Genomic DNA, 26,793 nt, shown 5'->3' on the forward strand with positions numbered 1-26,793 from the left:
CAATGACCACTACAAGGCTTGAGCAATTTTTCCTTCTTCTATTATCTCTCTCTAGTGTATTTCCTAGGTCATAATCATAGAGTTGCCTGTGTATTTTGTCCCAGTTCTATAAATAAATCAGAAAGGTCTCAACTTCTGCTGATTGTCAATAAAGAAAAATGGGAATAAGGATGATGGGTAACTCAAGAATTCCCACTCTTGTTTCCAATCTTCAGCTGATGGAGCTCTGATTTGCACCATCCTGTTCTATACTGAGAGTGGTTACCTGGAGAAGAATGAGAGCCATTAGCAATATCTGAACAAAATATCTCATGTAAGTATGCAGAGAAGTATGCACACATACAACATCTCCATCTTCTCTCCTGGTCCTGTCACTGGAGATCCAGCAGTTCTTCCACAAGGTCTGAGACCCTATTCTGTCTCAAAGGGCTGCATACTTTCCCAAGTCGTTTGTTATTAACTCTGTAGCTAATGCTAAAGAGTTAAATATTACGTCCTGCGGGTACACGCAGCAGACCAGAGGCACTAAGCTTACATACAGATAGAATTTCAAACTGGAAGTAAATTCTCATCCAGTGACTGATCTGACATAGCTCCCTTAGAAAAGCACATGCTACTCACACCAAAATATTAATGCAATTCCAGGACATGAGATATCGTGGAATAAGCTTTCTACTGGAGAAGTTAAGCATGTTCCTGGCCTCCGATCTTACAACACCCTAAGGAGAAAATCTCATAGCTAGAGACTTGAAGTTGCTATCTTGTTGTTAAGCATGCTATTTAAATGCATTGATTTTGGAAACCTTATAATGCAGATTTCAGCTCCTTGTTTTAGTCTTGTAAAAAGCTGGACAGTTTGACTGACTAATAAATTTTAATATTAGGTTTTTTTCTCTGATAGTGCTGCAGAGCAAATTCAACCAAAATATCTTTAATGGAAGAGACAAATCTAAAGGACATGATTTTCATTGCACTCACCCCAAAGAGATGCAGATGGGAATAGTGTCCATTTAAATAAAGCTAGTGTCTGTCCTCCCAGTGTAGCACCTGGACAAAGCATTAGCGGTGAGATCTCAGGTGTCTGATATCTAAACCAGACAGGAACATAGTACTAACGTGAGTAGCACAATGATCTTCCAAAGCCTTCATACTAACCTCAGCTCTTTATGTCTGACCTTGTGGCTTTCCTGCAGAAATGGGGGGTTGCCTACATTTTTCATCAGCTTGCCTCACCTGGTGTTTGCACAGCCACTGGCAGTTTCTTTTTGCTTATTTGATCCTTCTCACATCTCAGCAGCAGCAATATGAACACCGGTAGGCAGACCAGGCTATTGGAGACTCCTCCAGACTCTGGTTGACCTGCCCAGCTAGAACCAACTAATCCTTAATTAATAACATGCTCTTTTAACCAGACTTCTTCTGTAAAGCTATACCAGGAGTAAAAAGCCAAGGGGAAGGAGCTGCTGAATAAGACAGTGCCATTTTTATGAATTGCATTTTAACTGCAATTTCAGTCCAAGAATGAGAAAAGTCTCCGAATGACAGTCATGGTTTATTGTACCTAGAATTGCCCCATTTGTGTCCTTTCTTCTGCTTGTGTTTGAAGTTATGTCTGTTTAATACCTTGCTGGCCTATAATTTAAAGCAGCTGAAATAGTAGCTTTAAGAAATATATGAGAACACTGAGATCTCTGCATGAATGGATGAGGTGCCTTCTTGGTTTTTTTTTTCCTTTTTTTCCTCCCATTTTGTCCTGTAAGTGAATGCTGGCTAATTCCTTTCTCTCTTAAATTAAACCCATCTGGACTAGGCTAGAAGAGTGATTGCCTGGTGCAACCAGCTATTCTAATAAGCTGCTTCTCCTGTTTGAAAAGCTGGTGCATGAATGTGAAGGGATAGGACAACCTTCTTACTCACTTTCTGTCCTAAATGGTCATGCAACATCACTCCACAGTATTAAAACACAAGTTTTGTTTCATCCCAAAATTGGCTGCATTTCAGCCATCTCCCAAGCAAGCGACTACACTCCTCCTAAGTACTCTGGGGCAAATGGTATTATATACATTAAAAGGTGCCTCAAACTGCTAATTATTATTACTACTAACGTGAACATAAGTGTGTTTCTGAAAATGCCCATGTTAAACAGTCATACCCTGAAGTCTCAGCCAAGCCTGTGGTTTGGTCATGTTAAGACACAGGATGGGTTGATGGTGGTTCCTCTGGAGACTGACTCATAGTAGATGCCTATTTAAACAACCTGAGGGTGGACCTTCTCTCCGTCACCTCTGATTGCAGGGTTACATTATCGCCCAGCTCAGATATGTGAAGTTAGCTGCTGTAAAGACCTTCCTGCTCTATACAACCTGGTTTTGAAGAATTTGTCATCTAAATATATACAAAAGATCGAAAAAGAGACCTCATTCTCATTTAAATTTAAAGCACAGAGTAAGCGATTTAGCCAACATCACAGGTATATCTGCAGCACAACCAAGAGCTGAGCTCCTGGTCCATTAGTCTATGCCCTGGTTAGGTGAATAATTTGGCCCCAAAGCTGGTGCACAGCATGTAACCCTGTGCTGAAGTGCCTTTTACACTCATAGAAATTGGGTAGATGCTGAATTACTTTTCTGAACTGGGCTCTCTCTCTCTGCTAGTCTGCGTATGGACAGAGCCAAGCTGCAGTATAAATCCTGAAGATGAAAGTATTTGTTAATTGGCTTCATAATTTGTATTTGGCTGCCCTGTAAAACGATTAAGTGCTTACCGTGCCTGGTACCACAAGGCGTACGTACCAGAACAGCAGGAGAGCAGCTGAGATGTGTTTCAAGAAAGGGTGGAGGAATATATCCATTTAAATCTGCTTACCATGACATTCCCAAGTCAAAGCTGCTTATTAAGTGTTTATTTCATATAGCCAAGCACACCTTGGATGAACTTTGTAACATGATGCCCATGCACTTGATCACACATCGCCTGGCCTGGAAACAGTTTACAGAGAAGGCGAAACACTTTGTCTATGATGCCACTGAGCAACAGAGATACAAGACAAATTAAGCCTTTCCAATGGAAAGCCGCGTAACAAGAGTGCTTGAATAAAAACTGCAGCCCTTTCTCTTAGTTGTACTGAAATTATGAGGGTTGCAACGTGCTTCAGACACTCATTCAGGCCTCTTTTTCAGAGCCTCTTTTAAGGCACTACATCTGTCAGCACTGTGCTGGCTGATTAAAAGGTGCTTTCTTCTAATTAAAAGAGTGCACGCTTTCAATTTCTGCTGTGGTAGATCAGGAGGAACATCCCTGCAGTCGATGGAATGAACACATGTAAATGAAAGGCTATTCTAGCTTTAGATTATTTCTTCCATTTAGGTGAGCAAGGTTTGTTCACATTTCACACCTCTATCCCCCTTCACACACACCAAGCAGGTCAAATAACCTCTCTGTGCTTCAGCACAACCCCTGCCAGCAAATTGGGAGCTACGAGATCCCTGACGCCGACCACCAACAGAACCTCTTGGGACATTCACGGATATCGACAATACACTGTCTTATCTCAGCTGCTTTGTGTCCCTATAAGACATATACACCTACTCCCATATTGCTACTTTCCTGCGCCTTATATCAGACACGCAAAGCTCACCTCTTCCTCGTGACAGGGCAGGCTCTCTCAAGCCCCCTCTCTTTGTACACAGACAATTACCCTGCAAGTAGAAACAAAGCCAACAGAGGCTGATAATAATGTCTGATCATGTTTAGGGAAAGCTGAAGAGAAGCAAGTGAAGAATTGCTCTTCCCTTTAGGGGACGATTATTGCACTGAAACAGGCATCCAGCACAGCCCAGGTGAGGTACTGGAGGCTCAGGGAGCCTGGTGGTGCTCTGAGAAGGCTTTCCCCACACTTTTGCTGCAATCAGGAACCAGGTCTGCAAGAGGGACTCACAACTGTCACAGCATAGATAGTAAGAAAAATAATTAACAGAACAGGGTCCTTTGGGCAATGCAAGACAAGACACGGAATTATGCATATAACAAACGTAATGCTCCCTTCTGGCACTTCTGGAAGCCACGTGCTGGGGCTGAGTCTCAGGCTAGGAGCCAGCAACTCCTGTCAGCTCTTCCTACCTGCTCCTGGCGGCCTTAGATATACTTTTTACTTCCACAGCACATGACAAACACAGCTTAGTCATGCTTCATGACTCCCTGGGAACTGGTTGGTATCATTCCCCCCTTATTGTAATGGAGAAAATGAGCCAGAGAAAGTTTAAATGACCTTCTCCAAAGCACACAGCATGTCAGTGATAGAATCGAGATCCGACCCCAGGGCTCTTGGCTACCAAATCTCATGCTAGATTAACGCACAGTGCCTCTAAGCAGGTCTAGCTGTGGCTGAACTTTTCAGATGGTTATCCACATTTCTGAACTAGTCAACCATCCCAAGCAACCCAGCTCCTGAAGGGTGATTTCGGCCTTTGTTCTCAGAAGGAGTTAATTACATGTCCACTCTGGAGTGTGATGTGACGATCTGTTTGCAAATGCTGCTCCAGTGAATCATTTGAAGGGCCTGGTATGCACATGCTGGAGAAAAGGTGGAGAGCCAGCATCTCTCTTACAAGTTGGATCCTTATTCACCAGTAATTTTGTTTCTATTGAAGAAACACTTGTTTGGGACATCATTCTTCCTTAAAAATCAATAGGTGTTCAACAGAGAACCATACTAAATGGCATACAGTAATATGATGTAGTTGCTGCATGAGCAATTGCTTTCCCCAAAGCAACATTTCTCAGTGATAAATCCAGCCAGAGCCAGAGGAGCATCCTCTTAAAAGAGGCTCCTCATGCAAGCAGCATATCATTCTCATTAAGCAGCTTCGAAATTAAGCCAGGGCCTCAACTACCATTTCTGTTTGCCACTGAGGCCCATTCAGTATTTCTCAGTGGAAACAAGGATGAAAATCAAATCCTCTATATTCCAGTCAATGGAGGAGAGCTGTCATCAGCTTTGATGGCAAAGGGTACATGACACAGATCTGCTCGGACTCGATGCTATACACTCAGGGTCAGCTCTAGGAAGAGTCAAAAGAGGCAGATGCTCATAGCTGCAGAGCGTGCAGGACAGCAGCATGGCTGTGACACCCTGGACTATCCCAATATTCAGAAATCTAGATGGATGACTGTTGCCACGGGAGAGACAAGCAGGATGGGGATTAGACCTTGGACAGACAGCCGTGTCCCCTCTTCCATCAGCTTGGAAGAAGAGCAGCAAGCTGGTGTATCTGGCCCTTCTCTCTGCCCAGGGCAGGAGAGGCACAGACTCGCTCTAATGTGATCCCACCTCCTTGAGGGTGACAGTATTCACCATGCTACTGAGACACCTTGAAACGGCTTTTTTCTGGAGGGAAGCCATATGTACACACTTCAGAGAACCGGAACAGGACATTTTTTTGTAATATTGTTTGAACATATTTATAATTGCAGGCCAATTTCCATTTTTTTTTTGTTACATTTCCCTCCCTCTGTTTCACTAGATAAGTTTCTGCAAAACGTCAGAGATGGAAAGTGAGCCAAATTTTCAAAACTCATGTGTGGGTTTGTTCCTGTTTTCCTGGAAGAGTGAGTCCATCTCTCAGACCATCACATATTATCCCACATGCCACCTCAAGTGTCTGTTGACATGCGACTGACAGCTCTTCTCTCCCCCTCTCATCCAGCTGGCAGAGTCACAGAGCACTTACAGCACCTTGATATGGCCCCAAGCCGAATGGGCACCTTTGACCTCCTATTTGCCCATCACTTTTAGTTATGCTTTCATGAGCCAAACTGTAAAATTCCTCTTCTTCTGATGCACTGATTATTGTTTAACTATTCTCTGGCAGTGCCCCCCACCTGCCTACTTAGGCTGATAAACATGCTCAGTTCTGTCAGGCTTTCCTCAAACTCTGGATGAGTTCAACATGACTTGTATGCAAATACTGAGAGTTGGCTGCTGAACTTAAGTTATTGCCAACCAATCCCTTCTCTTTGCTGTGGTTTTTATACCTCTGCAGTGGCACAGAACAGTAGGCTTAGCACCTAAACATCTGGATATAAAGTGATATGCAAGTCACTGTGGTGAGCCCTGCCCTATAAAACTGACATATCACCAACTGAACCAGAGTAAGAGAGAGTATTTTCAGTAATGCAAAAGGAAACTGCTCTGCAGCCCCATCCTGTGATGCTGTAAAAACACATTAGGTCCAAGCCTCCAAGGCATTTGCCAAAATATCCTGACCTTGTGTTTGCTGACACCTCACTCTCTGAAACACAACCTTCAAACGTAATTATTCTCAGTGTGTCACTAAAGCAAGTGAGCCTCTCATGGGTGGCTGCTTTTCTGATAGGGTATCACCAATTTTCGTTTTATCTGGAATACGAGATATTTTTCCAGTCAGGCCTGCAATTTGCTTTGCAAGGATGATTCTCATCAGCCTGCAGTGCACCAGGATTACCTTTCACACCGCCCTGGCTGCGCGGGCACTGACCCCGAGTCAGTCGAGAGCCCCATTCCTCTGACCACAGCCAAAAGCAGGTGGACCACCATGCCGAGTTCATTTGCAGAGAGGTAGATGGTGCTGCCTTGCAGGCAATTTGAAGGACCAACTGTTTTCTCTGCCAACAAAGATGACAGACCAGAGACTGCCATTGCCTCACCCTCTTCTCCACACACAACATCTGGGGTACAGCTGCTACAGCTGTGGCTTCTGCTGTGCACTGGTCTGGCCCAGCAACCTGACAGTGCTGCAGCATAGTATTTTATTTGATTTATTTCTTCTGAGTTAATTAAAATTTGCATTCTGTGCTCAAGCACATGCACAAATTTTAACTAAGGAAAAAAAATTACACTTCGACAAAATCTCAGGCAGGCTCCAAAGTTCCCAGAATCCCACAGTTACTAAAGTTCTTCTGCCCTTTCCTGCCCACACCTCTTCTCCTCCTCCCCAAGAGTATAAGTCAGGGACAGCACAGATTTGGGGTAAGGCAAATTCAGACTCCCTACAGACCAGCAGGGGAAAGTAAATTCTATAGGTAAGAGCCAGACACCCCAGTGGGGCTTCACCCCTCCACACTTTATACAAGGGCTGAGCTGACCTCACCTGGCACAGTATCAGAGAGGAAAATCTCCCTCTGAACTATCCCAGGCTCAACCAGAAAAATTAAACCCCGCACTTTTGTTCCCTGTGTAAAGAAACTGTGCACTCCCAATTATGGATTTAACTAGCTGCAATGTCTAATTACAGGTTTCTCACCTCACCATATGCTTTACCATGCAGGTCAGGCAGCTTCTTTAAAAAACATTAATGGTCCTTCAAAGGTTTTTGTTAATTTCAGAGACTGATTCTCCCTTTTTTCCTCACATCACCATGTTATCTGCCCCCCTCCACTCTCCAATACAAGGATGTAACTTTAACTAGAGCATTGTTTCGTCTGATAGGAAAAATCACTGTGAGAAAGGGTGGTATTTGTTTTTCTAGGTTTTTCTGCAGCAGGGCTTTCAGCTACCCTCCTATGATCTGGATATAATAAAAAACATTATCATGCTCTTTGCTTGCTCACGTCCTCATTAATACCTCAACCGGCAAGGTAATTTCTCAGCCAAAAACGAGTTAGTAGGGGGTAAAGCTGGTGTAAGACAGTGCGATACAAATGTGAGCCATCAGAAACCGCAGTAACTCTGCTCAGTCATTTTGTCTCAGAAAAGCACTGAATCAAATCCTGTAGTCAGGGACAAATGGCATGTCATTCCTGGCTCATAACAGCACGAGTCTGTGGACTATTTAACCTTTGGCTATGCCTGTGTGCTTGTGGGCAATGTTAACTTGTTTGCATGTTAGTGTCTCCATGCTGTATAAAACATGACTCTTTCAGTCATGCTGAAACTGTCACAGTGTAAGTGTGTGGGACTCACACTTTCATGAGCATTTTGAAGAGTTACATCTTCTTTGGAGATGCAAGGCTGAGGGCAAGTGATTAAACTACCAAGTGGAAATACAATAGTAAAGGGTCTAAATCCCACCTCTGCCACAGGTTTTCTGTGAGTCCATCCATAGAAGAGCTTTGGCTGTCCACATTAGCCAAGAGCAGAGGCCTCTGAGGTTCTGCAGACTTTGACTGGTACCTTCAGACAGCATAGTCCCACTGCAGGAGTAGCTATGGATCTACTATAAACTCATGTCTCAACACCACAGCCTTTATACAGGGCAGGCTTGCTTTTAATCCCTCTGGGCATCAGATTCCCATCTATAGCGTTAAATTACTAGCGCTTTCCTGCCTCACAGAAGCCCTGTGAGTATAAATGTTGGTGAGGGGCCCTGGCCGTTTGGCAACAGAAAGTATTCTTGACAGAGTTTGGACCCAACACTGATACTCTAAATCTCTGGATCAGCTCTGACCCAACTTCTGCCACTGAATTTTCCATTTTGCAAAATGCTTTTTGCCCAGGCAACATAATCTGCTGAGACTTATTCTGTTCAGAGTTCAGTGGCAGTCCAGATTGAAGGTGCCCAAGGGTAACAGTGCTACTTTCCAAGCAGCACAGGTTTTGAGAGTTTTACTGCAGTGCTCTGGAGCTTTCTGCCAAGCAGGCAAGAAAGAGCCCATGTTCAGCCAGAAACCTGCGTGAAACCTGGTATCTGACAGACTAATCTATCATACACCGGAGACTTTCAATAAACTCAGGGTGCCAAACCTGCTGGTTGAGGGTCCTAGAGTATATTTACAATTTGCCATATTTCTGCAAGCTGCAACTTGACGCAACTCTTCTGAGACATCAGTCACTCCATTCACTCTTCAGCTAAGCCCGCATGATCCAGAGGTGGTTTAACGCTTATACAGCCAGACGCAGTAATAGCCAGGAAGGGGTGTGCCCAGGCTGCTGTGCTCCCCCTAAAACAACCTTTGTTGGTTCATATAGCACCTTCCCTGCTCCCCAAACTAACCATATCTCCTTTCTTGAACGCACCTACTTGGCATTAACAGGTACATTCAGTTCGGCTCTAAATCTAGTTTGAAAATCACTCCCATCAAAGCATCCAGACTTGAATCACCAGCAGCTTTGTAGTTTCACGTTTATTGCAGAGAAGGCTGGCAGCCCAGAATCATGTGCACTTTACTTGCCAGTTTTGAGTCCTTTCATGCAGCCTTTGCTCACTGCCCTCTACCTCCAGGCTCCTCTTGGTAATGACTATTCATGACAAGGGCTCCTGAACTGCAGTTCCCTGTGCAACAGCCACAAGAGATGATCCTTTCCCACCTCCGGATGGAGCTGATAGTCCCCTTGGCAGGCAGAACTACAAGGACTTCTGGTCGTGATGCTTTCTGGCTGGTTTTCTACAGTAACACCTCCACTCGCTGCAAACGGCCAACCCTCATGGCCATGCCCCTCATCGGCAGCCCCAGCAGGCCACCGCCCGAGCTGACACCCCCATCGTTTCCTTCTGGGAAAAGTCAAATGTTTCCCGTTGGGTTTCCCGGCCACTCTCTGTGCAGCCATTTGTTTGGGTACCATCCTCCTGTTGTCCAAGCTGTTGCCCTTCAGCTTGCTGTCGTGCCAGATTGTCACACGGTGTCTCAACCACCATCCTTTAAACCTTTTGTGTTGTCCTCGCCAGGAAGATCTTGTGAAGCATGCTTTTTGGCTTGACTTCAAGCAGGGTCTTTCATATCACCATTTCTTTACTGGCCTCTGTCTCTGCCAAGCCAGTAATGAGACAGTCTCAAGGAGTATGTCTCCTCAAGAAGGTGGGATGTCACAGCTACACATGGTATCTCTTCTGCAAAATCCACTCTCCCTGGGGACTGGGCACCCTGCCTGCAGCACGGTGGGAGAGCAGAGCTCTGCTTCTCCAACATGCGGCTGAAATCACAGCTGTGGGGATGGGAGAAGGCCAGCACGTCTCTGCTGGAAGAGAAGGAAGGAAAGGGGCAAAAGAAGGACGCTGGAGAGTTGGGAGCTGGGACATCCTGCAGGAAGGGGATGGAGGCTTCCTCTTCCCCCACCACCATCACCTCCAGCATCCCCATTCTCACAGCGCAGGCACATTGCTGCGCCAGGCAGGCTGCTGCTCTCTGTGCTTTCTGACAGCATCTAGACATGACCTTGAGCTACAGCAAGCAGATACCAGCAATTCAAACAGTTGCATCTTTTAAGTCACCACTTTTTAACACAGGTGTCTTTTGCTTGCCCATCGAGTTAGGAAATTCAGCTCATCTCCTTTGTTAAACCATTTGTTATACAGCAGCTCATTCAAGCTGTTCTTCCCAGCCCATTCACCAGCTGTATTACTGACAAAAGAGCAGTGTCCCACTCTCCTAGCCTTTGTTCTGGTACCAGAATAATCTCCTCTGTGGCTCTTCTGCCGTGGCGGCATATGTACAACTTGTGTCTATAATTCAAAACTATAGCTCATTATGTGACACTAATCTACGAGAAACTGCCACCCATTTCCTCACCATTACTCTTTGATTTCAGATGTTTAGGTAGAGCAAATAGACCCTCAGTTAATAAAAGCAAACTGCTTGGTAGGAATGCTGTATAGTAGAGTTAAATTTGAAATCTAATAATGGGAGAGAGGTTGAAAGTGAAGACAATAAGTATTCCAGATCATGCTATTAGAGAGGGATGGAGGTTTCTACATAGTCAAGGCTGCAATCGGTTTCTATTTCAGCTGCTTTATTGGCTTTGACTTGGAAGGTTTCTCAGGTCTGAAAAATTCAAGGCTTATTCTTGATGAAAAGAAGAAAGTGTTTTCCAAAAGAGCAGGACAATTGGACAGAAATGGCACTGCTGATAGCTAGCACAGAAAAAGCAGGATTCAAGTTACCATAATAATCATTTTTTTAATGCATGGGAGGATTTATGTGTCTTTTTTTTTGAGCTGTTCAGATCATATTTTCAAGTTTTTTCTCAGTAATAATGAGGTCTAGAAAATTGTTTTTCCTCCCATTAAAATAAGCTCAAATAGTAATCACATGTGCTCAAGAGCTGAAAAAAGCAGCAAATATTTCAAAACAATCACTCATTCATAGAAGAAAAACAGTACATTAAAATACTAACATTACATTTAAAGCAAAAACAAAACACGCAAACTATGAGTCAAAATGAAGGTTATGAATTTTTGAAATGTGTGTTTTTATGCTTAATGAAATGTGGCTCATAATATGGGTAGTGTGAGATTTACAATGTTCTAAACTATTCATATCCTTTACTTGCAAGTGTTTGGATTTTACAAATGATATGACAAGTAAATATGTTGCTTAGAAACCATGGTGGGCTTTTGAAACTAATTCTTTTGTTTCTGGGATTTTGGCTTGGCAGGTGTTTGGTGCAGTAGAGTTATCAAACTCCTCTGGTTTGCACTCAGTACAGTCATTTGGGGAGGGCTCTCAGATAAGGATAAAGCTTAAAAATCTGAGGCTCGTGTTCTTGCAGCTCCCTGTCTGCGCGGCATGCCCTCAATACCTTTTACATTTTCAGTCACGCTGTGTCCAATTCCTGAAACCAAAAGCCCTCATGAGCCCCAGGATCTTCCTTTCTTCTAGGAAGCATTTCCTGTGAAGCTTTGAAACACAGGATGAACTAAGCCAAAGAGATGCTGTGGTGAGGTCATACTGCTTTTAAATAGAGATAGAAAGAACTAGTCTGAAATAATTCATAGTGCTATCATCTAAGAGAATGATGTTAACCAGGAAATTGAGAAGCGGGAGTACTTATAAACTCCAGCCTGATCCCAAACTCCTTCCACAACCCCAGAATAGCTGGCATTACTACTAATATGATCTACAGTAGCACATTTAAACATGGTTAACATTTAAATTTAGGTTTCATAAATTACACCCTGTAGAGATGGATAGAGACAGCTCCTATCTCTTTGAGGTATTGTTTCATTTGCAAATTCAAGCAGATGGTGCACGAGCAACTAATGACTCAAAAAATCACCCCTAAAAATAGTCCAGAACAAGGTGTGGATTTGTCAGGGAAGGAAGGAACAGAAAAGATTTTACTTCCCGTTCCCATTTCTCTGGCACAGCCCCGGGAGCTCAGCACACCCAGAGCTGAGCAGCACCGCGGGCCCCATCCACACCCCACATTCATGCACCTCTCCCTGTCACCCCACACAGGGTAGAAATGAGATGGGGAAGAGGGAAAGGGCTCAGCACTCCCCACTTTCCCCATACCAAGCCTACAACCAACCCAAAAAGATCTCCATTAACTCTACCAAGAATTGCTCAGCAGAGCTGTGTGGCACCAACTAAACTTTCAGTCTCCCAGTCAGGTGGGTAGTGCTTCGTGAAAACTGACTTTTCCAAGTAAATTCTGTAAATACTTGTCACTGCTTCCTCATGAGGCAATATACTACACTGTACTTCCAGCAGGTAATAAAATTTGCTGTCATTCCCCTGTTCATAGTGATATTGTAGCCTCATGTCTAACCACACTCGTACAAGCTCTTGTGGTTCCCTCCAGGACGTGTTGCCGGGGTTTGAGCAGGGGGAAGCGTGTTGGCATTGGCAGCGGCTGCGTGGGGGGAAACCTGCCATGCAGCTGAATTATGTAAACCATCAATTCCTCAGAGCGACGTGCCTGTGTCTGTGCAATGCCTGGCAGAAGGCGCTGTTCACAGCCATCCCCAAAGCAATGCCGTTCTCAAGTAATAAATATTAATAATTGCTGGTTGAAGATTCCAGCACAGGTAAAGCCATGGCTTGAAGAGTGAAATGTTTCGGTATGAAAAGCAGGAGGGCCTCTGGCAATTTGAACAGCTACAGGAATTTAAGTGTTATTATTTGCTGCACAAATACACACAAAATGCATATTAAATCACACTTCGGTTGCCTCTTTGGAGCAAAAAAATCTCTGCTACATATCTTGCTCTTTTCTTTTGTTCATATCATAAGTTCTTCCAGCTCTGCTCCTCACATCCCTGTCCTCAAACGCTGAATATCCCAGGAAGAAAGCATTCTCTTCCTTCATTTTCATTAATAGCACAGCCTGCTACCACAACATTATCTGACTCTAAATGTTATACTTAAACAGATTTGTTAGAGCATGCTTAGTCTTTTCTTTTTGGGTTGTCTTATCTGTTTATTATACAATAAAAAGAGTTGTTGCTGCGACTCATGATTCAACCCCTCCTGATGTATATTATTTCACTGAACTCTTTTCCCTATTACAAATGCAGCTCTAAATTTGTTAGAGCTTGCCTATGCTTACCTTGTGTGTTTCCACCCTTTTCTTATGATATCCTGAATAAAAATAATATTAAAAAATAAAGGAAAATATATTCTAATTATATACAATGGGCCAGAACAACAGAGTTGCACCAAAACACATTAGGTGAGGATCTGGCTATATCAGCAAGATGACGTAAACAGGCTGTGGAGTGAATTCTAAAAGAAGAGAGAAGAAAGCAGTCATTTACGTTGCCCAAGTCTGACTATGACTTACACAAAGGTGAGTACATGAACCTGGTACAGAGGGCAAGTCTGGCCATAGCAAATAAACTGTAAAGTCAAATTCTGTCCTGGCAGAGGAATGGTGCAGAATAATTTACTATAACTCTTGTAACATTCACAATACAGAGGGAGATGCCAGCATTCTGCTTCATTAACCACTCATTTTGATTGTTTTTTTGTTGTGGGTTTGGTTTTTTTGTTGTTTTTTTTTTGTTTGTTTTTTTAATTCTAGCAATTTTCTCTTCTTTGCAATTATACTAGGAGTTTAAGTCCCTCCACATGAATTATAACTTTCTTTTTGAGGGAGAGACAGGCCACATAAGATAGAAACACACTCTTCTCTGAAGACAGAACCTGAAGGGAAAGAGCTTGAGTGGCAACTCTGGACTAATTAAAAGAATATCTTTACCTTGCTCCCACAATGAGCTGGTTCCTGTTGGCATCCAGTGCAAGCTGAGAAAAGTCCTGCACACCTGGATAGGTGAAATTCGACACCCAGGGCTTCAGATCTGCAATGAAAATGAGAAAGCAGAAAACAATAAGGCTGCTCTAGAAGAAGAGAGTTCACCCGGACATCCACTAATGGATTTCCTACCGCATTACCTGTCAGGGGAAGGCTAATTAATAATCTATTTAAAGGGTTTCTATTTACTCTGATTCTCCACAGAACATGCAAAAACAAAAAAAAACCCTGCACATAAACACAGGGCTGTCTCAGCAGTTATTTTCACATCCAGGATGGAGTGTCAGCATTGGTTTCGAAGACAACAGCAGCTCTATTTTACTTCTGTTAAAGCAGGGGAACCATCTCCAGTGCCAGGGTTAAGCGGTGTAAAGCACAGGACTGCCTGCCGTGACACCTCCACAGCCTTTCCTTCCGTGCCAAGCAATGGGAAACTGCTGCCCTCCAGAAAGGGATGGTGGGGTCAACTAAAAACCACGTTACCATAGAGGTGATCTGTACTCAAGACCTGGCTGCTCCAAGGACAAGTTTAACCTTCTCTTTCAGAGTTCAGGTTCTCTTCTAGGTTTCACTTTACCTAACATCTGGGATCCCTGTCAATTAAATCTTTCCTTGATTTAGATGTGGGAAGCCATCACAGCATTTTTGTGGCTGAGAGATTGCACAAGCTTGGGACTGGCTCTATCAACTAGCTTGGGTTTGCCAATCTAGGCAATTGTCCAAACTACAATCACACAGGTTAAATGAAAAGCAATAGATTGGGCTACACTATGCTCACGGAGACAAAGATCTTCCAGAAGCTACGTATATTAACACAATATCTCTTGAGAGATCTATGGCAGATAGTCCTGGTGTAATAAAAAATGCACCTGTTTTTTTTAAAAAAAGTGGAATTATTATTTTTAGAGTACTCTCAGGCATGATGCTAAGGCATTCACACAATCCCAGCTTTCAACAGTTACCAGCTTTGACCTTGTATGTCTCACAGATCACAGAATTTCAGCCTCCCACTTTACACCTTTACTGCACAAAATAACGGGATAGATTAATATGTATCTTCCAGAAGGCCATCCAGCTTTACAGTGAAGAATTCTCTTGGGAATTTATTCCAACTGTTAACTGCTATGGCTGTTAAATACATGGAGAATACCAAGTATCTGAGGGAGCAAGGCACAAATGACAGCAAATCAGTACTTCTGTAATCCCTCTGTGACCTGTTGACAAGTAACCTGCTGCATTCAAGGACTGGATGTTGGAGATCCAGGAGGCTCAACATGAAAGGTAATATCTTCTGGCCTCGAGCCAACAGGATACCAGTACACAGGCCAATGACTTGATGACTCATAAAAATAATGACGCAGTCCAGACCGGTTCAAAAGAGCTCTCAAAAATCGTGCTCCATTGTCCTTTTATATCACCAATGACAAACTGAGAAGTCTCACTGAAGGCCATCAGGTTTCAGTGTTTTGTTGTAGGCATTAGCTCTGCTTTCCCCAGGGGCAAGATGACAGTGCTGATGAGGAATCTCATTTAGGTCTTTGGCACTTTGGCATGCTTTGTAGGGTTACAGAAGTACAACGGTTTAAAGTCTTTGACGTAAGAATAGTTGTTGAGCAATTTCTCCCTCCAGGGACGGGTGAAACCTAATCAAGCCCTTCAGTTATAAAACCCTAAGAAAAAACCATATAAAAGTCCTTATATTCTACTTGTCCTTATATTCTACAAAGTAACGTGCTTCCCTTTCCAAAGCACAACCTTGCCACGGAGCTTCTGCTTCTGCCCTGAACACCACCATGTCTTCTAACATCTCCTAAGTTCCCTCACCATGGAGCTGAACATCATCAGGCCTAGTCCCATGCCTCACCTAACTGGACACTGCCAGGGCCTCTCTGACAATGAGTCCTCCACCCTCTCAATCTAAAAACCCTGTCACCAAGAGCTGGAGGCTTCCAGCCCTTCTCAGCATTGCTGTCACACTGCGGAACCACACACGGCACATGTCCCTCCTCTGCTCTTCAATGAAAAGGCATGAGTTAAGGAATAATTCAGCCCATCTAACCTTCTAGCATCTCCACCTCCTACACTCCTCTAGGACCTTTAATGATGTACCAGCACCAGGGAGACACCGCAGTTTCACCCCTGGCATTCTCCTACCTAATGGGGCTCTGTCTTCTTTTCCTGTAGCTCTTTAGCTGCAGAGACATTTCTGAGCCAAGCAGCAGAGCCAGCAACAATAACACCTTTCAGGCAAGTTAGCTGGCTGACATGTGCTACAGATCTCCTGGCACTTCTGTTGGCTGATGGGGGTGGGATTAGGGGATTGCTATATAATGATGATACCTTTTAAGAATCCTGCTTTTAGGCCATAATTTCTCTTGTCATTTTACCTCCTCTCCTACTGACTCTTTCCTACTAACTAAACCACTATTACAGGGCAGTGGCAGGAAGAATATTTCTTCATCTGCTGCTCTAAGCAAAAGCTTCACTCATCAGTTCTTCCTTTTAATGGCAAGCTCTGATAAATTACAGGTTAAAAAAAAAATTTTAAAAAATTAAAGGCAGTAGGTAGCTTGAATCTTTCCATGTTGGCTGAAATGTCAATCAAGCCCAAGAAATAACAGGCACTGTCTTGATTTCTATTACTACTGCAGGTGGTACAACTTATAAAGAAACCCTTCCCGGTTATTAAATTAAAGGCTGCAAGGCATGCATCCTCATAGCAAAATTAAGCTTTTATAGGCATGTAGTTGGAGATTATTAAACCCAGCACGATCCCAACTACCAATGTCTAAACGTGAGTTGTCAGAATTAATGCCAAACAGCGCATTTTCCTTCCCAACCTTTTTTCTTCTTGCTAAGAGGGAAAGGATAAAGTGGAATGGAAATGCGAGCAAGAGTCAGGACATGGGTCTTTTTTCATTCGATACATTCAAATCTACCTCTCAGGCCACAGTCATCCCTAAGGACAGTTCCAGCCTTTCATTTTGAAACTAGTTCAGTTCTCCAAGGTAAGTGCTGCCCTGGGTCTATCCCATATTAGCTGAAGTTTACACATATGGACCCAATGAACTCCAGCATTTCTTTGTATTTGACCTTTCTCAGAAGGCTGATTTTTCCAGTGCTGACTCTTTAATTTGGCTGGAAACTTTGAGTGCTGGGGCATGTTTACATTTGCAAAAGTATCTGTTTAAAAACAGTATGAAAAATTAGAAACCAAGGCCCTGGCTTTGCATGTCGGCAGCAGGAGCTGGAAAGAAAGGAATCACACAGCTTAGGGGCAAAATGTTCATCAAGGCCTCCTTTGTGCTCCTCATCCCTAATCATTTCCAGGGGGTTAAAGATCCATGCTCTCACTTCCTCCACATGAGGACCAATGAACAAAAGTTTAATAGTTTCCAACACCATCTATCACCAGACATCTGATTCAGAGCCTCTAAAGCTCTGCAAGTCCCTCCACAGCTCAAGGTGGCTCAGGTAACCAGCTGCAGGGGCAGCAAAGCTTCTCAGGAAATGTAAGTCTGCCAACACAGCTGTGCTCAGGCTTTTGTGCATGCACAAGACAAGGTGAAAAGAGGCCCTCTGCCATTTCAGAGGGTGGTCCCTGCAGCCTGCACGCTGCTCTGCACCGGCTTCCTGAGAGCACAGGGCTGCAAGGAGGATTACTCAGCTGCACAAAGAACGATGTGCCAAATGGCAGGAGCCGGGTTTAAGGCCCTGATCCAGCGGCCCTTCAAATCATTGGCAGTTTTCCACTGAGCTTGATGGGGTTTGGATCAGCTTCTAAAGATGTGGTAAACCTGGTAATACTTGAGCCTTCATCTCCTCAAAACCAGCTGCTCCCCACCTCTCCCTTACCCTGTGTGTTTTGGAGGAAAGAAGTGTGTAAAATTGAGTTGAGACTTCTCTGTCTGAGGGACATCATTTACTGCTTCAGCTCACTCGAGCCCACTGGCAGCCCCAGCTCCAGCAGGCTGGAACAGATTTGTGCAGCCAGCACACACCACACAAGAGCAGAGAGGTTAAATGCCCATGCCTTGAAAGTGCAAAGCTATCGCTAAGTGCACGGAGCACGGCTAACCGCTGTGTTATCCAAGGACATCTCTTCCGGAGTAATTCTCAGAGTGGATTTCCTAGTCTGGAGCAAAAGAAGCTAAACTAAACAGGACGAATAATTCTCTTTTTTTGTTCAAAACAAGGGTATATTCAAAGATTCCATTAAAAGACCTTAAGGGAGGAAAATTGGGAACAAGAAGGAAGCTTCAGGGACACCATTCCAGAAAATACAAACTAAACCACATACATTACACGAAGTCCCTGTAAAATAAGCTGATTCAACAGTAAAGGCTTGTGCAATGAAGTAGAGCATACACGTAACACTCAAGGCCTGCCAAACTCAATGGGAATAAATAAATACCTGTTCTGCAGATATTCAGACCTACTTTTGTGCAATGTTAACTTGGCGACACATTGAGTGCTTCTCTTATTCCCTTGTTATGATCTCTAATACGTTCTCTTAACTCAGCCTACTCATTCATGGCGTGTTTAATTACTGAGTAATTAACCATTCATGGGGAGGCACAGATGACCGCCATGACTTCTGAACTGTAAAATCTCCTCTCCTGGTTTGCTTTAGCCCTGGCACAGAGCAAACTGTGTTTAGTGACTGGTAGATACTCCAGTTTGCAAGTACTCAACCACTTAAATCTTTTTCAGGCTGCCCAATAGCTTGGAGGACTCTCAGTGCTGGATCGCAACAATGACCAAGAGATGCAAAACATTTTGCACAAGGTAAGGTCTCAGGCTGTCTTCTTGGTAGACACTGACGAAATGTCCCCTTTCCAGAATCAGATCTATTAATACCATCTCAGACCATACTCTGCTTCAATCATTCCCGTATTCAGAGCATTCTTCATGAAGCAGACAATTGCTTGCTAAGTCTGAGGCCACAGTTCCTCTTCTGTGTGGGCCACTGACCAGAATCCATCAGAGACAAAGCAAAGAAGGCTGTACCCAAACATCAGAAGGCCAATGACCACCCATGCTACTACCTTTCTTCTCAAATGTACTAAGTGTGGACACGTCCAAGGATATACAGAAGCTAAAGTCTACTTACAGTGTTATCTTTATTAGACTGACAATGAATCATTTTTTAATATCAGCCTCATTTTAAATTTTAGCTCTCTGTTGTAGGTCACACCACAGGTTAGTCATTGGAAAATAACTTTCACTCCTACTCCATGCCGAGATGCAAAAGTAGCCTCCACAACACAAAACCACTCCACAATTCGGTAAATTTATTAGGGGAAGGAGAAATCTTCTGCTGTGCGGGCAAAGCTGAGCAAACAAATGTGTCAGCACTCAGAGCTCAGCTTTACTCATGAGGCCTAAAAACTCAAGCTGGCTTTACCCCAAAAGTCCTCCTACACACACATATCACCCTGCTGTCTTGTCTTCCCATCACCACCTCCACCTCATTACTGGTATTCTCTCTTTCTTTAACCTGATCCATTGAATACTTTAATTGTACATTAAATATGTCCTATCCCAACTGCTGCAATTTCTAACTTCATTGCCTTCTTAAATCTTTCATCTCCACTCACAGTTGTGAGGACTCAGAAGGCTGTTGGCAGAGCACACCTCTTTCTATAAAATGGGCCAAACCAGCAGTTTTCTTCTTTCTCCTCTCAATGCCCAAATCCAACTCAGACGTTCTTCCAGCTGTATCATTTTCATAGCTTCACTCAGTTTACCCCTCTGACCCCACATTCACCTCCCCTCCCACTCCTGCTTTCTTTTCTAGCAGTCTTCACCTTACAGCCATGTTTCTACCTCATTTCCTGTGCACTCAATCAATTCTTCCCATCTTGGCCAACTACGAAACTCCTCCTCAGATGAGAGAAACAATGAGGCAACCCATGAGTGTCCTGAGAGTCACTGTGATAGCTGCTTGCAGTAAGCCACCCCCTTTCAATGAGATCCAAGAACCAAAATAATTGCTAATGACCCTCTCCGGCCTGTCCAAGAACATGGGGATAGGAGATAACTGGAAGAAGGAAGAATAAGACTTTTTCTCTCTTGTTATCATGAAAGAGGGAACAGTGCCAACTCTCAGCTACCAAGGAAGGGAAGAAGACATAAGAAAAAGCTCTGTTTTTTACTACCCTGGTAAAAACAAACAAATAAAAAACACAACACAAACATCGAACAAGGAACCAAAGACTCAGGTCATACCTTCAAAGCGTCACAAGAATCACAATAATCATAGTAACCTAGACATGTTATCATTTAAAGTTATGTCAAATCTAGATGATTTTGCACCTCTCCCATCACTGTCTACAGCTCCTCCTTGAACTAATCTTGCTGAGCTTCATCCATCTCAAGAGAGAAATGACATCTGGAGATGTAGGCAATGTGGTCCTAAATGCCCAGTGGCAATGACACTGGAGTCCTCTGTGTCTTGGGCAAATCAGGAAACTATTTAGTGTCTCAGGGCTTCCACATGTTAAATAAGTTTAGGGATACTGGAGAGTGCATCAAGGCCTCATTATCTGTAAAGCATGCGATGCACAGGAGGCACTAACTGTTGCTGATGCATACCGAGCATCTTGACTCTGTTTCATAAATTTTAATCATTTCTTCAAAACAAGTGTTGCTAAATTGTTTCAGTATGGAGAAAAAAGAACTTAGTCCAAATGTAATTTTTGCAAAAGTACAATTATGACTGCTTATTTACTTTTTTATTATTAATGTGGAGCAGCTGGCAAAACACACCAGTATATGGGGAAGAACCGAGGGATTCAATCCCAGATGAAGAAAACACCAGACAATAAGCACGAACTAGCGCTCACTCCCAGTATGGAACAGCGTACTGTTAAGTTGTCCTGGGGCTCCCCCAAGGAAGGAGAACAAAGGACTGTGAGTCACATTCCCAGTACTGCACATTTCTATAGTTCTTCAGCATTTCTGTTCCAGAGAGGTCAGTCTTGGCCCATTCTCTGTTTCACTTGGGTTCCTATTTGCACATAGTGAAGGGCAGGCAGAAGCTAAATCAAGACCTACCCCAGGGAAGATCCAGGAGGCTTCCACTCGATGAGTGCCAAGGCCTTAGGCTGGGGGACTGGGAAAGAAGTCATGTAACATGAGAGACACTCTTCCCTCTTCAGCACAGCTCCTGTTGCTCAGATCCTCACAAGATCTCAAACCCCAACTAACACAGAACCATAAAATTATAGAATCATTAAGGTTGGAAAAGACCTTTAAGATTATCAAGTCCAACCATAAACCTGACACTGCCAAATCCACCACTAAACCATGTCGCTATGTGCTACATCTACACATCTTTTAAATACCTCTAGGGATGGTGACTCAACGTACAGCACTACAGATCCTCACTGGCAATGGCCAATCAAGAGCAACAGGACATCACACAGTGCTGCAAGAGTATAGCGTACAGGTGCACATCCATGAGTTCCATTTGCCACACTTGGATTGACAGGACCAAAGGTGTGTGTCTACACAGCACAGGACTGTTTCCTCAGCAGGCTACTCACTGGGGCAAACACTCCCCTAAAGCTGCCTCCCCTCCTCAATAACCTTCCTCCAAAATCTTGCCAGCTACCCCACATGGCACTGCACGATGTCACACAGCCATAGCCCTGTGCCCCACCACCACCATCTGAAACACTGCTGACCAGTGCCACACACAGCTGGGAAACCCAGAGTTTTATTGTTTTCTTAAGGACACTGCAGAGTGTTCAAGTATTAGGATCCATTGTTTACTGAGACAAGCCCTGCAGCTGTCACACAATCTCCCTTGCTGAGGAAGATAAGGTGAGTGCTCATGCATCACTTGCAGCTTCCTACAACATTCTGATCAGTATAATCCCTTTTTTCAGACAGGAAAGCAAGCTGCATCTTGGCTCTACAGCCTCTGCAGTCTGATGGAAAAAACGCTTCTTTCTCATTGTTCAACCATCCATATTTGGAGGCATTTTTTTTTATTATTATTCTTACAGCTACGTATCTACACCAGCCACTTGTGCCAGCAGAGACAGTGGAAGATCCAGGACAACTGGTTTCACTAGTGAGAATGCAGGAGGGAGCAGAGAAATCATGGCTGAACTCTCTGTGAGTTTCATCTGCAGGTACCCAGACCTGCCACAGAAGCAGATGCATCTGATTTTGATGAACATCTGAAACAGAAGGTGACCCTCTTCACTGGCTCACCAGAAACTGAACTGGAGACTCCAAGCCAAACACACAGCTTTTTAGCCAGCCAGGCCTATGAGGACTCCCATGGACAAAGGTCCCACCATGAGTCAATTACACCAATGAACTGGAGCACAGGCTATAAAATCCTGAAAGACTTTTGAAATGAACCTGTTCTCATAAAGATCAGTGTTTTTAAATTGGAATTTGGCTAATAATAGAAAAGGATTATCAAAGACCACATTTCACCCATGACCTCGACCTCTTTTATTAATGTGTTGTAAAACAGAGTAATCCCCATGTATAAAACACTAATCTGAATTTTGCAGCTCAAGCACTTCCATTAAAACACATTCTAAAGATCGTCCAATGTTATAAAAAGGAAAGAATGGATGATCTATGAAGTCAGAGCTTTTTAAGTCAAAGCACAGGAGTTCCTTCAGGATTTTACCTGCACCTCCCAAGGCTAGAAGTGATCATGAAAATCTCTAACCCAGTCTAGTGTGCACTGCAGATCACAGACTTCCATCCAGCTAATCCTATACTAAGGCCAGGAACATGTTAGATTTCATAACCACTTCATTCAACCATGTTAGAACAACTTGGCCAGCTGGACCTATGGCAGCAGAACTCACTAGAAACAATATGATATGCTGGGATTCCCAATTACAGACTTGATGTTTCAGTGCTGTGCACTTTGTGGCCTAGCTCAGCACACAAGCTTACGCTTGGTTTCAAGTACACAAACCCATTCACTTCAAGGTAAGTACATATTAAGTGCTTGACTGAGCCGAGACTGTTCGCGGCTTTCCAGGGTGAACCCCGCATGATTAAACAATAATATTTCTTATGAGATTGCTAGTAGTAAAGTGAACTTTATCAAGGCATAATGACACCCTTTAATGGAAGGTTTTAGGAGAATGTGATATATTAACACTCATCAGAAGCAGATGTGCTAAATAAATGAGGTCTGCCATATCACTGGTTCACAAACTTACTCAGTTAGGGAACTAAGTAAACTTTAAAATTGAGAATGAAATCTCCATAAGGCATGTCTTTGTTTGCACTGAACTACAGAAAAAGAAGAAAAGCAGCTGGCTTTGCTTTCCACCCTATTTCCTTTCTCTGAGATGCTGCCTGGGATCTGAAGAGACAGCCCACTTCTATGTCCTACATCCAGCCACTGTTCCAAAGAAAGGACCACGCACATGTTGATGTTACCTGCTGCTGTCAGCCTCAGTTACACCATCAGTACCTCTGGAAAATATAAACAAGCTACTCTGCTGTTGACCAGAGCTTTTCATGGCCTTGGCCCATGCATATTGTACTGGTGACCTAAGTACTTGTTCCTACACATTGTGAGTCCACCTCACTCAATCCTGGTGCTGAGCATACGCTGCCCCTCATCATCACCACCACTCATGGTCAGAGGCTGCTCCTTCACCTGAGCTATCATACCTCTTTAAACTTTTACCTTCCTTCACTCCAATATGTAGGAGTTACTCAATCACTTTGCTCCCTGAAGCTTCACCATAAAGTCTTCCTTTTCTCTCCTGTTTGTCACTATTTGCTCTGTCCAAAGCATTTTATGAATGAATGGCACTCTTCCAAGACACCTTTTCTTTTTGAAGCCCCAAGGAACAGAACACTGAACAATTTTTTCAATCAAATATTACTGTGATTATTTGCGAAGTGTCTTGGACACCATTAATAGGAAAGTGTCAAAGAACTAGCATCATTATTGTTATAATTATTATTATGGAATGAAAAATACATTGAGAGTTCCTTTGTGTAATTTTCACAAGTTTTGCCTGAGAGCAAATTAATTCTCTAACCACTGTATATTTATGACATTATTAGTCATAATTTTCAAACAAATTCTATATCAACCCTAAGGAAGAAAATATCAGCTTCATTTGCCACAGTTCCATTTTTCAAGATTAAAAAGAAAATTGCCACAAGGCTTTCTTAATAGAAACAAAACCTATACTGAAATGCACTGAAGGTCAAATATTCTGTAGCACCCATAGGATGCCACCACCCTCCAGTCAACACTTCATCACCAGTTAATGTCTGGGCTCCCTGTGTGGCAATTCAAGGGCAGCAAGGCTATGAGCTAGAAGGCAATTCTCCCACAATGTATTTTGCCTTCCCTTTGACATTTAGGCAGATATATGTCTCATACTTTGCATCACAATCTTCACCCTTTGTTAACTAAAATTTCGATTTGGATTGTCAAAATCTCACTTGTTCAAGAAAACTGTAAATCTTTATCAGAATTTCCTAAGGGGTTTTCCTAGTTGGCTTTCAGAGTTGATGGATGCTAATGTGCTTTTTACCATCAATATACGGTAAAGTGAATAATGTATTAGTGACCAATTCAACAATAGTGAGGGTGTTTGGTAAAATGTCAAGAACCTTCAAAAGAAATAAATCATACCCTATTATCCTTCAGCCCACAAAGTTAAAACAGTTTTTGCTTTCAATACAACAAGTGAACACTTAACTGCTCCCCACAGATTTCAGTGTTTGAAGCTGGCCACATTTCAATAAAATGTTGTTTAAAGGAAGAAAATATTGAGAAAATATATGGCAGGCTGCATTCAAGCAACCTGAATCATATTCATCGGGTAGGAGGTAATAATTACAGACAGTCTGAAGTGAAAACCCAGTTTATACACTCCAAACTAATTCATTTTGAAAACCTGAAGCAACAGACAGAGCAACTTGTTGCATCCAGGAAAGACCGAGGATTAGACAATGGGTCAAATGCTACACACTGAGGACTCGCACCAGCTGTCATGATACAGTCCGTGCAGCTGAGATTTGCAGTCCTGAGAAGATCTGGGATATGAGCTTTTTAACCAAGTCTGCCTCTCTCCTGTGCTTCAGCGTGGGATCAGCTGAGCTGGTTTTGTGGATGAAGATAGGCTGCAATAATTAAAGCAGGGACAAACGTTCTGTGATTCTGTGAAATGATGTTCTTCCAGCTTACACTACCTGCCATGGCTCAGGGGAGAAAGCCCTAGAAGACAGAACAGCGAAGGACCTGGGAAGTCTATCATACTTTTTCCTGAGCATAGCGATTTAATGGATAAACTAATGAGAAATAAATAATGGTAGAAACTGCAAGTGGAAACCTGTCTACAACTCATTTCCAGTCAAGTTGTGAACATGCAAGTGATTCGTACAACACAGGTGAGTTTGCAAACTTTTAAGCACTTCCTTGGTAAACAGGCAGAAACTAAGCACTCTGCACCCATTACAAACACGTACGCCTGTCAGTCATTGCTCTGGCTTTCGAAATAATGAACCATACGTAGTGTTGCCATAGCAGAAGATGTTCTGGCTTTCCCAAGAGGCACGTTACAAAGGCACTCCAAATGTCTTTAATGAACAGCAAAGGTGTTTTTTGTCTAAGAAAGAGCAATGAAGGATACTGCTAGGAACCAGGACAGTATGGCAAGGGCACAGCCCAGCTGCAAATGCAGGGACTAATCTATTGCTTTTAAAATACATATGGGAAAGACAAGAAAGATGAGCATGACTGACAGGAACTAGAAACAGTGGCTTACCAGAGTGGTCCATTGTGGATCTGTGCCGACATGACATACTGTTCGGTGAAACAGGACTTGTACGCATGTGTACATGTATGTATGAATAAAAAAGGATGCACTAAGAATATATCCGACTTGTTTCACTAGTTTATTAACTCATTGAAAAACAAACAAGCATTCGAGATCCTTAATGTAGCTATCTGCTCACAACCAAATAGCTAATAAGACACCAGAAACAGGCTCCTGGGAAGTAAAAGATCATTTTCTTATTGATCTGACAAGGGAAATCAAACTTTAACTGGATTTACTATAAGCACAGAGTAGAACAATCAAATTATGAGAAGCCCAAACTGGGTACATTATTATTGTTGGTGAACTGTACAATGAGCATCATTTATAAGCCCCAGGGAAACTGGGGCGCTGTTGTGTTAGTTTGGTACTGTGCAAACACACAGGACAGTGCTCACAGCACAAATTCCTAACCTGTCCCTCATGATCCCTATGTAGTCTGATAGGATAAATCACTCATCTCACAGCCCCTTACCAGAACACATCTTTCCTGGCAGTGCAAACTTTATAATATTATGAAATGAGATGTATTTTGGAGATTTGAGCCCTCTTTCATAGAACTTAAATATTATGTGCAGTAGAAATAAGGTGCCTCTAATTTTATTCCTCTGTATTTTCCAGATGAGTTTTGCAGCAGAAAATATAGCATTAAACTGTATCATGAGCAACCATGAGGAAAGATGTGCTGAGAAAAAGCCAAAACTTTGAATCTAACTTGGGTTTAAGAGACCCAAATGATAATCTAGGTAATTTTCTTGATGTGCCTGCAATTTCAATCTTTATTGCTTTTGTATAATTGTGAAGTTCTAATTAACTCACACCAGTTTTTGCCCTCTATCATTAAAGAGAGGAAGGGAACAAAAACAGTGAAAGGGGAGGAGAGATTATTTTTTTCTGTGAAAAATTCATGCCTGATTAAAACAAAGCAAACTGGCAGACGATGAGTGTGTTGACACAGCCATCACTTCTGCAGAGAGCACGCATATTGAGTGCCAAAAAATGTCCACCAAT

The 26,793-nt window shown here is 43.0% G+C and overlaps 1 protein-coding gene across 1 annotated transcript in view; it reads right to left on the reverse strand.

Moving 5' to 3' along the window:
- SEMA5B (semaphorin 5B) overlaps window positions 1–26,793 on the reverse strand; it is a gene marked incomplete at its 5' end in the record, with an annotated part of 133,026 nt that overhangs the window by 104,575 nt on the left and 1,658 nt on the right. The window contains one exon of the mRNA XM_080346504.1: window positions 13,895–13,994. Coding sequence (XP_080202630.1) covers window positions 13,895–13,994 — 100 coding nt within the window. The remainder of the gene's footprint in view (window positions 1–13,894; window positions 13,995–26,793) is intronic.

The sequence above is a fragment of the Nesoenas mayeri genome (assembly GCF_963082525.1).
Source record: "Nesoenas mayeri genome assembly, chromosome: 6".
Taxonomy (NCBI): Eukaryota; Metazoa; Chordata; class Aves; order Columbiformes; family Columbidae; genus Nesoenas; species Nesoenas mayeri.